Source organism: Scylla paramamosain, chromosome 10, assembly GCF_035594125.1.
Source record: "Scylla paramamosain isolate STU-SP2022 chromosome 10, ASM3559412v1, whole genome shotgun sequence".
NCBI classification, from domain to species: Eukaryota; Metazoa; Arthropoda; class Malacostraca; order Decapoda; family Portunidae; genus Scylla; species Scylla paramamosain.
The window spans coordinates 25,287,212-25,301,807 of NC_087160.1; the positions used below are offsets into that span (position 1 = coordinate 25,287,212).

At 36.9% G+C, this 14,596-nt stretch overlaps 2 protein-coding genes across 3 annotated transcripts in view; one reads left to right on the plus strand and one right to left on the minus strand.

The window, feature by feature from the left end:
- Positions 1-451: 451 nt before the first annotated feature.
- On the minus strand, positions 452-6,325 carry LOC135104429 (phospholipase A-2-activating protein-like). The gene is made up of 6 exons (XM_064011844.1): positions 6,044-6,325; positions 5,206-5,393; positions 4,662-4,873; positions 4,144-4,304; positions 3,493-3,657; positions 452-2,456 (listed from the first exon to the last, which is right to left on the minus strand). Exons 1-6 carry the CDS (start codon positions 6,190-6,192, stop codon positions 962-964), a joined length of 2,370 nt encoding a protein of 789 aa, XP_063867914.1. The 5' UTR covers positions 6,193-6,325; the 3' UTR covers positions 452-961.
- Positions 6,326-7,169: 844 nt separating this feature from the next.
- LOC135104428 (cytoplasmic aconitate hydratase-like) overlaps positions 7,170-14,596 on the plus strand; it is a 30,593-nt gene continuing 23,166 nt past the window's right edge. For both annotated transcript variants that reach the window (XM_064011842.1, XM_064011843.1), the window contains exons 1-5: positions 7,170-7,317; positions 10,803-10,898; positions 11,371-11,435; positions 12,481-12,582; positions 13,013-13,158. In XM_064011842.1, the coding sequence (XP_063867912.1) occupies positions 7,305-7,317; positions 10,803-10,898; positions 11,371-11,435; positions 12,481-12,582; positions 13,013-13,158 (422 nt within the window). In that variant the 5' untranslated portion in view covers positions 7,170-7,304. The remainder of the gene's footprint in view (positions 7,318-10,802; positions 10,899-11,370; positions 11,436-12,480; positions 12,583-13,012; positions 13,159-14,596) is intronic.

Below are 14,596 nucleotides of genomic sequence, written 5' to 3' on the forward strand. Positions count from 1 at the left end.
ACAAGGACATGTGTATAAAAAAGGGTGGCTGTGTAGCAGAGGCTCTCACAAATACTGGAAAAGTGCTGAGGTGAGAGAGATTAAGCAAAAATTAAATAGAGAGGAACAAGTAGATATGTATTTTCCCCTATATTATAATAAATTCTCTTATTTTTCATGAAGGAAATCTTTTCTTACTATGATCCCACAACTTTCTGACCTTTAAACCATTATTTCTTAAATGCAATGGCATTTACTATATATAAATTCACTTTTGATTTCCAGGACTCTGATCCTCACTATATAAAACTACTAAAAAAATCATCATGAGAATCAGTCTTGTTACTACACACTCGTGCAATGATCAATAGTAGAGAGAATGTGCACATGCTAAGCTGCCCTCCCTACAAGGATCTCATGTAACCTCATAGTTTTCAATCACTGCTGACACCACTGATCAGGAAACAGATCAAGAGCACATACTATTTTATTTGCATCTTGTAAAAACATGTCCTCATAAAACATATACTAAGACAAGTCTCATATACCACTCATATACTATAAATGTAATACCTCTTTCTCCAAAAGCATAAGTTAAAGTTGTGGATTTCCAAATATAACAATAGATTACATCTTCACAACATGTCATAAAGTAAATCAGGTTGGTACATTACATCACATGATGTTGTGAAGAAAAATTATACCAGATTGGAACAGCATATCTAAACTGAATGCGTCGTGAAAACTTGTTAGAAAAGAATACGTCATGTTCATAAATTAATTCTTAAGGTTCCAGCATTTCAATACATATCTATGAAGTCCTTGTATTACTTACATGCAGACTTACAAAATGTTTTCATATCTATGAAAATTCAATGAAATTTTTCAGTTTTTAGTATACAAGTATAATGAAGTTTAATTATACCAATAAAATATCCACTGCATAAATTCCTAATTCAAAAACATTATTTCACAACAAATGCTAAAGCAGCCGAAGTATGTGACCTGCACATTCCCCAACCTTTGCTGGAGAGGTCACAGTTGACAAGGTTTGTACCACCGGTTTCAAATCCAGTGATCCAGCAAGGGACCGACACTGGCCACAGTTATAAAGCAGAGTTCCAAGAGCCACGAGAGAACGAAACTGTGCCTCAGAGTCATTTACAGACATGGCTACAGTCCCAGCACCACTTAGAACCTGACATTTTTTGTCAAAGTTATCATTTGTGCCTAAAATAACACTGTAGTTAAGAAGTACAGTTGCTGCTGCAATTTCTAAATTCTTATTTTTGTATGGAGAGATTTCTACAGTGACAGAAACAACTTGTTCCCACATCTTCATTAGCACTGAGCGCCCTGGTTGAAAGGCACCCAAGTTAGCAAAGCAACGCAGGGCCATCAGCTGAGCATTGGGTGGGGAAGGTGGCCTGACTAAAGAGATCAAGTGAGCAACCAGTGCCTCACTACGCCCATCAACCAACCAAGCATTCTGCATCTGCTCAGACAGTAAAGCTAATCTCAGTACATCAAGGGCTGGCCATACATGCTCAACTGGCCACTGCAAAGCTACTTCTAGGGAACCTAACTGTGCAGGATCTGATTCAGCTGGCTTTGAAACTGCTTCAACCATCTTCTCTAACACCTCTGGTGCAAACTGCTTCTCTTTATCAATGTTGGCATTGAATTCAACTAACTTTGCAAGAATTCCTGAAGGATTGCAACCCTCAAATTGGAGAGGTATCAATTGGGGGAAGAAATGAGAAGATTGCAGTTGCTTTACAGCTGTCTGTGTTGTGTAGCTTGATGTTCCAGTAAAGGGGTCAGCCCCACCAGTCCCTCTTGAAGTACCAGCAGGAACATATCTCCCACTTCCAGTGAAGGGATCACTTCCTCTACCTGCACCCTGTGAACCACCAGGCTGGTATCGTGATGCACCAGTGAAGGGATCTACAAGCTGGCCACTTGGTTCAACCCCAAGGGTAACACCCTTCGTGTTTTCCATGATGAAGTTTGCTACTCTATCTAAGAAGTCTTGAGGCAGATCATGTTTATGAATGAAGCGCTGAGCAGCAAAGTAGGGATCCTCACATGTGTTGTAAGGAAGCTTAAGGATATTGCCTTGGTCAAGTTCCACATCGAAGACATAATCATATTCCTTACCTTCATGCAGGACTTTACCTGAAGTAGAAGCTGAACCTCCAGTCCCACCAACAACTTCTCCAACTGCAGTCCACTGTTGGCTAGAACTCGACCACGAATAGCAGTTAATCTTTTCTCCCTCACGAACCATCACAGTTTGTCCATCACGTTTCCCTGGGGCAAAAAGAACTTCTTTCCCAGGGAGTTCACTTTTCTTTATGCCTCCAAGGTCTCCTACAGCCATTGTGGATTTAGCAACACTTTCTTCAAATTCCTTTAGATCTTCTGGACTTGCCTGTTGCTCTTCAACTCTGGTAAAAATGCGGCATGTTCCATCACTGTCAAGAGGGAAGTGTGTAAGGAAGCTTCAGTTAAGGAAATTATCTTCATTTAACACACTAAGTAAGGTGATGGAAAAAAGAAGAGCTATTGTCAATCAAGAAACAACTCCTAAAATGAAGCACGTGAACTGTATTTGACACCTTAAAGGACAAAGTTTTTGCATCAAAACTCTCACAAAATCAACTTTCATCTTTCAAGGTGAAAACATGTCCTTGGCTCTTTTTAAATCAATCCATTTTAGGACAAGGCCTCACCCACATCTTTGTTATCAGGTAATCATACATCTTGTCATGCTGGCTTAAAGCATCTTGGCAGGGTTGCCAATCATATTGCCAGATTACAAGATTGCAACTTTTTAAGGTTTCTATACAGTACCTATTATCTCCTAGCAGAGCAAAGAATACATAATGATAGCAAACAACACTAAGATCAGTAACTTAAATCAACAACTTATTTCAATACCAAATTACTTGTTAATTTCAATATCACAAAAAATTCACTTCACCTAATACTTTCAATATTCTCAGAGGAAAATGGTGATGGCTGGTCTCTTTCAAAGTGAAGGTTGGTGCTCTCCATCAAACTATATGCCATTTTTAAGCAGCAACATTCCATTCTAAATTTTTAAGTCTACAGTATATCAGGGAATGACTGTCTGTTACTGATCCAACTTTTCTCTGAACTACAAAATCGAAGTGCATCTGCCAACATCCAGCATCATTTAGACCATCATATACAGCAAGCATTAACCTTTTTAATCCTTATTTATTACAATGACATATATCGACATGCTTCCTTTACAAAATCAAGAGTTGATTTCTCAACTCTTCCGCAAATGCCTCCTTTTAAAGATGTTTACACATTGGATCAAAGAATGATGGAGTTTTTGACTGCTAGTGACAAAATAGCAAAAAGAAAAGCAACACTACAATGCAATAAAATATGTGGTTTGCTCATATAAAGGTACGTAAAAAAATTTCAAGCTATAAGTAAACCATATCATTCAAACATTAACTCTTATTTAAGTTTTACCTTGAGCCACAAACGATATCAGAGTTAGGAAGGGCAGCCACCGCCCACACAGACTGGGCTGGCATGTGGATGGTCTGCACACACTCTCCGTTAGCCCCCCACACTCGCAGTGTTCGGTCCTCTCCACCTGTTACAAAGTCTCCTTCCTGTGTCACCACACTCACTCTGAGGACAATGTATCATGTTTTGGTAACACTATATGAAACTGCTTATTTTACATTAACATTTCAATCCAGATATTAAAGCTTAGTTTAAGGAGGAGTATGTTCTGGTCCAAAGTTTACAAAGATGGAAATCAAAATGGCAAAGATGTTACTCTACTGCTGCATTTAGAAGAAGCAAGAATGAGAAAACATTATATAAAATATAAACATCACTTGGGAAAAAAATATAAAAATCTTAAGTTTACTTGAAGGGAATTTATGATAGGAGACATCACAGACAGCAAGTTATGTAGAATATAGGTACTTTTGACTTTGCAACTTTGGACACTTGAGGCACCATAGGTTTCTACTGATATCTGAAATTTAATCAACATAACAAGTTTGAAAAGCCACAGTGGTTACAAAACTGTCAAGTGTAAAGATTTAGTAGCATGTTTATGTGACAGAAAAAAATTGGAAAGATAAAGAGCAAAGCCATATAACTCACCCATATATAAAATTAGTGTGGCCATAATAAGTAGCCAATAGCTCCCCTGATATGGACCAGCGTATAACAGTGGCATCATTTGAGCAAGAAAGAAACTGTGTGGCATTGACGACTGCCAAGCCCCGCACACAATCCTTGTGGCCAGAGTAGGTGGTGCATACCTGGAGGGGCAGGACACTTGATGTCAATGTTCTTAGTGTGCACATAATGCATGTATAGAAAAAGTAACAATTCAACCTGAAAAAATAAAATGCATTATCTGCTTTTCTTAAATACTATTTTTTAATAATTCTATCAAAGGCTGGAGGGAAAAAAAAAGTCTCCACCTCCAAATATTTCATCTTTACAAAGCCCCTAGTCCAGTCCCTACTTCCCTTCTCAAATACTGCAATACTGTTTTTTTGATGCCTTATTCTTAGTCTTCCTCTCAAATCCACATTTACCACACTCCCTGATGTATACCAAATAAATATAAGAGAATATAAGAATTGAAAAAACACTGGAATGTTTTGTCATACTTTTCCTTCCTTCCATAGTTTGACTGTCTTGTCCGCTGAAGCTGTCAAGATGTTGGGAGAGTTAGAGCCCTCACTTGGCAGCACCACTACAGACCACAGAGGTCCTTCATGCCCCTTAAGCACATGGCTACACTCCCAGTTACTCCATATTCTGCCAGAATGGTCCCATGAGCCAGACACCAACACTCCATTTCCCCAAGTGAGGCAAGACACTGCAAAGATACCCATTATAAATAAACCCACTTCTCAATATAGTAGGTAATGGCAATCTGTAGCTGTTGGCTCCAAGAAAATTAGCTCAGTTATTCAAATCTCCTCAAATTACTTTATATTTTATCAAGGTTGTATTAATTCTATAATGATAATAACATTACGAGAATTTAGTCTTTCCTTTGCAATAAAGACTATTGACATCACCATAACTGTATAACAGGGGCTTATTTGAAGCTGATATTTGGAGCAAAGTATTCAGAACTTGAGTGCAACTGCTTTGGCTAATAATGGTCTACAAATCACTAGCAAGCTTCAAGGTGAGTCCTTTTACCTGTGTCTGAATGGCCAGATAATGTGTGGACTGCCTGTTGGCTCCTGAGGGGAAATATTAGGATGTTTGTGTCCCGAGAGCCTGTGGCAACCAGTCCTTCTGGATGTGTGGCATCCCCCGGCAGCACACAAACACTCGTTACGTAGGAAGTGTGTCCACTGTAGACTTGCTCTGCTTCAAAAGAATTTCTGTCAAAGTTAAAATGGATATCAGAAAAGTTTGGATTATCATTTAAGAACAAACATAATCAATATCTGCTGTGTAAAATTCCATAAGGCTGAAAAGTATACCTCCTGCACATCATTCAGTTTATTTCATCCACATACCAATTCAAGACCTGGAAAAATTAACAACACATCCACTTGGCAGTGTGTGATCAACATTCACTGAATTTATATTTTCTCAAAATCAATTACATAGCATACTAACAGTAATGAAGAAGGTTATTTTTATTTTCACCAAACTTTATGTAATTCATCAAGTAGAATAGGACGCTAGTGAGTGGCATTAGTTTTGCTCACCCTAAGATTGACAGGTTATTTTTTTACAAATCTGTAACTTTGAAATGGTTTGCTAAAATTACATCATGGAACAAAGAAAAGTACTACATGTGGGTAAAAGCATGTCGTCGCTAATTGTGTAGGCAGTCCCAGTACCCATCTTGACCTATGCATCAAGGTGAGACTGGCATTCGAGTCCCACAAATGACTTGCAAATACTCAATTCTTGATCCTCCACACACAACCCCAGACTGAGCAAAACTTTAAAAACTACCAGGAAAACAATTTCGTGTTGCTTTTCACTTAGTCATCATCTATATTCATACAGAGCCACTCACCCTGAAGTGGCCTGGGGGACCCATAGCCTGGCCGTGGCGTCCCGCGAGGCCGTCACCACCAGGCCCTCCCGGCTGGTGGTCACGGCGCGCACGTCCTTAGAATGGCCCAGGAGGTTACACCGCAGTTTGTACCCACTGCCACCACTCATTGTAAGGTCAGTGTGGTTATTACCGCTAAAATAACCAAGTTTCACTAGGGTCACAAATACCGGAACCCCATACGTGTGCAAGTCAACTTCTGACAATGTTAGGTCGCTTGAACGCCGAGCTGTCGCCCTTACATGACATTACTTAGCTCTTTATTACTCTACGCCTTAGGTTGTCATGTGGTTCCCTTTTTTTTTATCACAAAATCATTTTAGTCAGATCCTGGACCTTTATTGTTGTTCATATTCAACGAGTTTTTTTTTTTTTTCTTTTTCGTTTGGTAAATATTTTGTGGAAACATTATTTGAGCCACCTTTAAACAAATCTATTGCATTTATTAATTTTGTTTTATGACAACAGTTAAATTCATAGACGTATCTGTAACTACAGCTAGAAAAGGGAAAATGTGCACCACCAGCTGAGAGAGAGAGAGAGAGAGAGAGAGAGAGAGAGAGAGAGAGAGAGAGAGAGAGAGAGAGAGAGAGACTATTGTTACGCAGGAGGAAGGCTATACAAACATTGTAAATATAATGTCCTTGTATACAGAGCTATTCATGGTCCTAACCACAATACCTGTTATACTCCACTGGGTGCGTCCGATTGCCTGACACTCACTGTGGCACCACACATTATTTTACAGTGTTATTTACTTCCTCCAATGGTAAAAAGATATATCAACTTAATCTAACATACCAGAGGACAATGAAGGACAAAACATACGTCATTGCGTAGGCCACTTTTGCCGTTTCATGCAAACATCATCACCTTGTAGTTTGTCCACCAGCAAAACTGACCACAGTACTTTAGCACATAATTATAAAGATAAAGGTGCATTGTGATGAGCTCAAAAAACAGGCCAATGTTACAAAATGTTATAGACAAATTAAACACGACATAATATCGCACGAGAAGGCAAAAAAAAGAAATTCGTAAAAAAAGATGAGGTGGAGGCTGTGGTGAGGTTGGGGTGGTGAGGCAAGGCGGGGAGGCTGAGGCAGGGGGGGGGTGAAGGGAGGTGCCGAGTGTCGCCACTTCTGCCACAACCCTCTTGCGCTGCCCAGCATCACCTCGCCTGCTGCTTCCTTCTCTTCCTGACACCTTAAAATACGCCGGAATGGCAGGGGAAGGTGAGCTGCAAGGATGTACTGTGCTTCCTAAGGCATCATTGTTCCTATCTAATTGCCATTTAACCTCAGGGAAGAGTTGAAAGCTGCTGAGTTGTTATTTTTTTCAGACTTAAAATTTTCAGGAATTGATGATTCGAAGTGTAGTTGATGTGATTGATGGTTTTTTTTTTTTTTTTTTTTTTTAATGATGCGTTTGTTTCTTACTGCAGGGATTGTTTTATTTATACTTTTCAGAACGATGTTGTGTGCATGAATGTACGAGTGCTAGTTAACGATCACCACGGTCTTGCAAATTGTTAAGATAGTTAACGGTACAAATGCCTCAATGAATACGTAGTGTACTAGAAGTGTTTAATCAGAAATTCCGCATGGTGATGGCTTCAAATCCTTAGTAGAATCGGGAAGTAATGGGCCACAGGTTATTAGTCCATAGATTATATAATGAATTCTTATCTGAGAACTGTATCTAATGGTACTCATATTTGTGACGACAGTGTTTCTCATCCTTGGAAGGTAGAATATCGCAGTGCTTGTTTATTAATAGCACAGGTTTGGTCATATAACAGCTTGTAGTAACATGTAAAACTGCGTGCTTGTAAAAGATCAGAAACAATGACGAGATTCTTATATATAGGCAGTTCAAAGGTCTTGTTATTTTCCATGACGTAAATGCGTTTGATTAGCATGTGGTTTGCAACAGTAATATTGACTTCGCATTAAGAAATTAATAAGAAAAGAAAAAAAAGAAAAGCTTGGCATACCACGAAGGGGCCTGACCTTACCCACGCTCTTATCTTATCATGTACCTTGCCATTGTTACGCCTGTGACCACAGCTTTGCTAGGAGCAGCCACTTTATAGCTAATGTCAGCCATAGTACAAGTAGTTTTATGATCATTAGATTACCAAACATAACCATATGTATTAGTCATCAGTGACTAATTATATTAACCGCTCCCGTGTAGTTTTGTGTATGCTGCCATTACCACCACGCACTAATGCTCTCCTATGGATACCTAGTTAGTTAAGAATGAAGGATCATGGTCTTGCAACTGTTTGAGCCATCGCTATGAAGGTGCTAGTTCACTACCGTTGTGGCAACTGTGGATGACCTCAAAACCACGATGAGATGGAACTGGGCATTGTTGTTGAGCACACGATTCCTGCATTACACGCACTCCAACCTTCCACGTGCATCTCTACTACTATTGTTCTGCATTTTTCTTAATTTTTATTACTATTATTGATATGATAATAGGGATGGTGGCAGATACTCATACTGCTGCTGCTGCTGCTGCTGCTACTACTACTACTACTACTACTACTACTACTACTACTACTACTACTACTACTACTACTACTACTACTACTACTGTTGTTGTTGTTGTTACAACAACTAGTACTACTACTACTACTACAATAAATACTTATACTGCTACTACTACTACAATAAATACTTATACTGCTACTACTACTACTACTACTACTACTACTACTACTACTACTACTACTACTACTATTACTACTGCAACTACTACTACTACTAATACTAATACTACTACTACTACCACCACTACTACTACTACTACTACAATAAATACATGTACTTATACTGCTGGTGGTTACTACTACTACTACTACTACTACTACTACTACTACTACTACTACTACTACTACTACTACTACTACCACCAGAATAAATATATGTACTTATACTGCTGCTGTTACTACTACTACTACTACTACTACTACTACTACTACTATTACTACTACTACTACTACTACTTGTAAAAATTATAAAATCCAGTATTGGAGGCATCATAAAACTCTTGTCTTTAGTGTTTAATTGTAGAAAGGAGAGAAAACATGTTTGTCAGTGAAAGGGATGAATGAGTGAGAATAATGGGTAGCTCATGCATTATTAAGGTGGACATAGTAAAGGAGAGAGGTAGGCATGTAGTGAACAACTTAAGATCAGCAGTTATGAAAATTACACTTCAAGAGAGAGAGAGAGATGCAACATTGCAGAATAGCATGAAAGATTGAAGACAGAACAAGAAGAGGATTTATGAGATGAAATGGTCTAGCTTTTACCTTGTATAATAAAGCTGTATGTTGGAATCTCCTCATATATAAGAGTTGTACTCTGTGCTGGGTTCTGTTTAAAGGTCAGCTCATAATACTCTCTTTTAGTCATTTTATTTATTTATTTATCTATTTATTTATTTATTTATTTATTTATTTTTATTTTATTTTTTTTTTCATGATGGATGTATTCATTTTACTTTATTTCTTATGTAGTAGGGAAACTGGCTGAGTAAAGAGAATGGATAAAAAAATGCATATATTGCTGTTCTCAGAACAAGAATAGCAGTAGGAAAATTGAGGGAGATGCCAGTTTATTTTCTTGTAATTGATCTAATGTTTCCCCAAGGGCCTCTGTGCAAGATGTAGTTACGTACTACTGGCCACTGGCCATGTCATAAGTTGCAAATAAGGAAGAGAAATTGTGTCAAGTGCATTTGATATCAAAGTTCAAGATGTGTGGAGAATCTTCAGTTGTTATTATAGAAACAAGAAGGAAGAAATTATATAAAAGAAAGTTCTTGAAGTTGAATAGGCTACTGTATTTATTTTTGAAGATTTTCTGGAAGGAAAGAATTGATTGATTGACTTGATGCATCACAGTGACAAGATCCTATGGTGCCATTGGGAAGGAAAGAAATCAGTTATGAGTGGAAAGAGGAATGCTGAAGCAGGCAATGAAAACATATGATGATTGGCAGATGGGGAGAATCTGGCACATTGCCATCTGTTGATTGGTGCAAGACCTTCTGCAAGTGGTAGAAAAGAACTTCCTCAATGGCACAACATAGAGAACCAAAGTTGTATGAGAGTGATCAGCACATTGTAACAGTCATTGTATAAGATAATATGTACTTGTTTTTTTCTTTGCTCAATATGATATGTTTATGATTTTTTTTTCTTTTATTTGACCCTTTGATATGAAATTAGTATTATGAATTTGTTTAGAAATGCAACATTTACACTATTAATCATCTGACATTAGCAGGTGTGCCAAATGATTGTTCTTATCAAAAGGATTCAGAAAACTTTCATACACAGTGACTATCATGATTCAATAAAATGTTAAAAATGCATACCTGCATTAAAGACTTGTACATGGAAAATGCCTAAATAACAATATTCTTGTAAGAATGGTATCAATGAGAAAATATAATGCCAAATTATAGAAAACTACTATCATCAGTACCATGGGAAAACTGGAAAGTGGACCATTGTAATGTGCATCTTAGCCACTTATCTGTTAACTCCCTTACACAACACAATCTTAAACTGTAGTGTATTGTATTACCTATCTGATACATTGATACTGTATTCCTCATACAAGTAAGGAAACTAATTTTGAATCATAAAGGAAAGAGACATTAGCTATATATTAACTACACTTTTTTTTTTTTCCAGGAACAAACCCATTTGCTCACCTCCTCTCTGAGATCAAGATTGGTGGGGAAACCTTCAATTATTACAACCTTCTGGACCTCAAAGACAAACGCTATGGTAAGCGTCTTTCAGTTTGGATGTGCTTGACTTCTTGGTGTTGCCTCATTACTTCTGAGCAAGTGTAGTGATCCAAGGGAAGTTGTTGAATTTTGTGATGTAACATATAAATTAAATGAGATTTGTTAAAGAGTGTTCTTTTCTTCATGCTCAGATTGAAAACTAACTTCATAGCTAAAGAGAGATGATGACTGCAAATTTGCCAGAAGTCATTTGGAGAATTTTTCATTGTCTTTAACAAGTACACCATCAGAATTATCTATCTACTATTTCTTATTGTTATTTTTTTTAAAGATTTTCTTGACAGATGATAGTTCATATTTGTGAATTTTCACATCATTATGCTTCCAAGTTTTTATATGTAGAGATGCTGAGCTATGAAGGATTAAATTATGTTTATGAGAATATGATATACATAGAGATTTACATATTTAAGTTCATGTCATTCAAAAGTATAATCTTTTTTCACCAGATCGCCTACCTTTTAGCATCAGGGTCTTGTTGGAGGCAGCTGTCAGAAACTGTGATAACTTTCAGGTACTGTACTACCTTTGGAGTTCTTATGTATATTATACCCCCCATTATAAGGAACCTTAAAGCAACAAGTATTTGATTTAATAAACCAAAAAGTGTATCAAAAAAGCTTTGTATTTAACAGACTTCAAGTTGTCATAAACAGGGGAAATTGTCACTAAATGTAAGTAATGTATAGGCACAAGTATCCTGTTATTGGGCATGGAATGCATAAGTCATGGCTTATATAGCTGCAAGTTTTATCCTATTGTGTAATTCTCTACGCTCCCACCCCTCAAAATTGCCCGTGTTTGCATACATATCTTCAAACACCTCACCTTATATAATGATATGAGTCTGGTAAAAGATTTTGCTGTTGTGATCATTGGACATTACACGCTTTCAGCTTTAACAGCTTGGTCTTTATCCCAGTTACTTTATCTTGTGGTTTTACTATATGCTGTAAGAAAACTTAATTGATCTCACTTGTCATAATGAAATACATTCTTTGAAAGCCAGTTTACCCTTTTTTAGAGGGAAGAGGTTAAACATTTGTGCACTTCATTCTTACCCTATTATACATCTCAAGAATATAAACATTTTCATGTAGCAACTTGCATAGCATCATTAAAATATCTGTAGCTATTTTACTTTTTCATTTTGTACTGTTGTATGAAAATATGGTTAGCCATTTTATTTTTTAATTTCGTCCATCCTTTTCTTTTTTTTTTTTGGTCTCTCTCTCTCTCTCTCTCTCTCTCTCTCTCTCTCTCTCTCTCTCTCTCTCTCTCTCTCTCTCTCTCTCTCTCTCTCTCTCTCTCTCTCTCTCTCTCTCTCTCTCTCTCTCTCTCTCTCTCTGAAATCTAGTGTAAACATGTATTTGTTGTTGTGGTTCATGTATGCATGCATCTCATGATAAATTTTGAAGTGCTCTTCCTTTTATTTCAAATATTTTCTTTTGGTGGTAATTAATTGCTATACAGTTTAAATTTATCATGCAAGCATGTATTTTCTACACACACACACACATTCAGTCCCTTTACTGCTAACTGTGGTGGTCATGTTGCAGGTGAAAGAAGAAGATGTGCACAACATTCTAGACTGGGAACAGAAGCAAAATGATGCAGAGGGAGTGGAGGTGGCCTTCCGTCCAGCTCGGGTCATCCTGCAGGTTGGTCTTTGTCATCATCCATTTGTGTGTTAAAGTCAGCTGTGTTGAGAAAGATTATTTTTGTCACATGTTTTAATATTTGAGATACATTGTGGAAATCTTGAAATGTTTTTTATTTTATTTTATTTTATTTTATTGTTATTATTTTATTATTAATGAGTAATTGTGCCTGGTAAGAGTAGGAAATTAACCACCTTGCTTTTATATGATTATCTGTGCTCCAGGAATGGGAGGCCAACAATCCAGCCCTCATGTGGATTGTTAAATGTGGCCCAATAGAAAGAAAATAAAAATGGTTTCAGTCAAAGATGGTAAATGGATAAGGTATTGAGAAAGAAATAGATAAATTAATAATTCTAGAGAAGGACAAGACTTTTTTATCACATTCATAAAAAGTGAACCATGCCTTCATAGTAGTTGATGCTGACAGGACTTCACGGGTGTGCCAGCTGTTGTGGACTTTGCAGCAATGAGGGATGCTGTGAAGGACCTTGAAGGGGACCCCAAAAAGATCAACCCCATCTGCCCAGCTGACCTTGTCATTGACCACTCAGTGCAAGTGGAGTTCTCCAGGACGTTAGTATCACATTCATATTTCATTTCATTGTAATTCATTCTTTTAAAATTAATTAAATTTATGATATATGAGCTCATGTTTTAATAAAGTAGTGAAAGTTATATGAAGATACATACTCCTACTTAAAGTGTTGTTCAGCGAAATTTAATTGTCAGATAATTGATTAACTTTTGCCATGGTTTTTCCTATTCCTCATTTTTTTCACTATCCAGTACAATTGTTTGGTAGTCTTCCTGTGATGTTACACATTGTTTGGGGAATTACTTTTTGCTTGGGTATTTAACTACTTTATAATTGGCTTTCTAGTTATTATTAATGCTATTTGTTTAATTAACCACAAACTTGTAGTTATGCTTTTTGGGTATCCCTTTTCCTCCTCCTTAAAAAATTTGATAATCTGAACAAGCTTTTAATTCTTCTGAACAAGCGTTTAATCCTTCTAACCTGAGCAACAGCTCACTCATCTACAGCACCAAAAGCTTTATAAACTCACAGGTAAACGGATTGTCCATTACATGAGACTCATTTCCAAACACACTAAATAAAACCCACTTGCCTGACCTAAATATAATCAACCACATATTGAAATAAATCACAAGTCAGCTGATGAGGCACCGTAAAACTGTTATACCAGTTGCTGTAAATTTAATACTTCTATTAATGAAAGTTGTCATGGATATATTGTTGCAAGTTCATGACTAAGATTAACCAGGAAGTAATGCAGTGGCTACTTTTCATGTTGTAACTATTAATGCATTTTGCATTAAAATAACATTTGTTTGCATGCTGTTCAGATAAAATAATGGAAAGTAAAAAAAAAACGTCATTTTCATAATTGTTGAAAATTGGTCAAATCAAATAGAGGATTTTTAGCTTTTCAGCTTGTCAGAAGTAGAGTCTGAACACTATGGGAGTGATCTTGCTGAGTATGGTTATTAGAGATCATAATGAGTTGCTCATGATGAGCCAATATACATGCACAAATTCATCCTCTGTGGAGGTGTTTTGTATCAAGTAATGTTGTTGAACTCTGCTCCATATCAGCAGATCATATGTTGAATTATGTTTTTATCATGAATTAAGATTCAGTATTGCAAGATCTTGAAAAACAAAGAACTGAATTTTTGTTGCATGTAAAATGAGGGGCAGATAATTGTTTGATGCCTGCAAGTGCTATTGCTGCATGATGTGTTCAGTATGATGCCAAGAATAGAGTGACAACCTGATGTGACTGTCTGTCTGTTGTCTTATACTACATAAACTAGGATGCTTGAAGAGAATTATTTGATAAAATTTTAAAACCAGTGTAGTTGAGTGTTTCTGCTGCATTTGGTGTGATGCTGTGGCAGTACATTAAGTTTGAATGCCAGTGTGTTTATTCTTATTATGAAGCAGATTTATGCTGATATGGCTGGCCATAACATTAACTGATTTGTT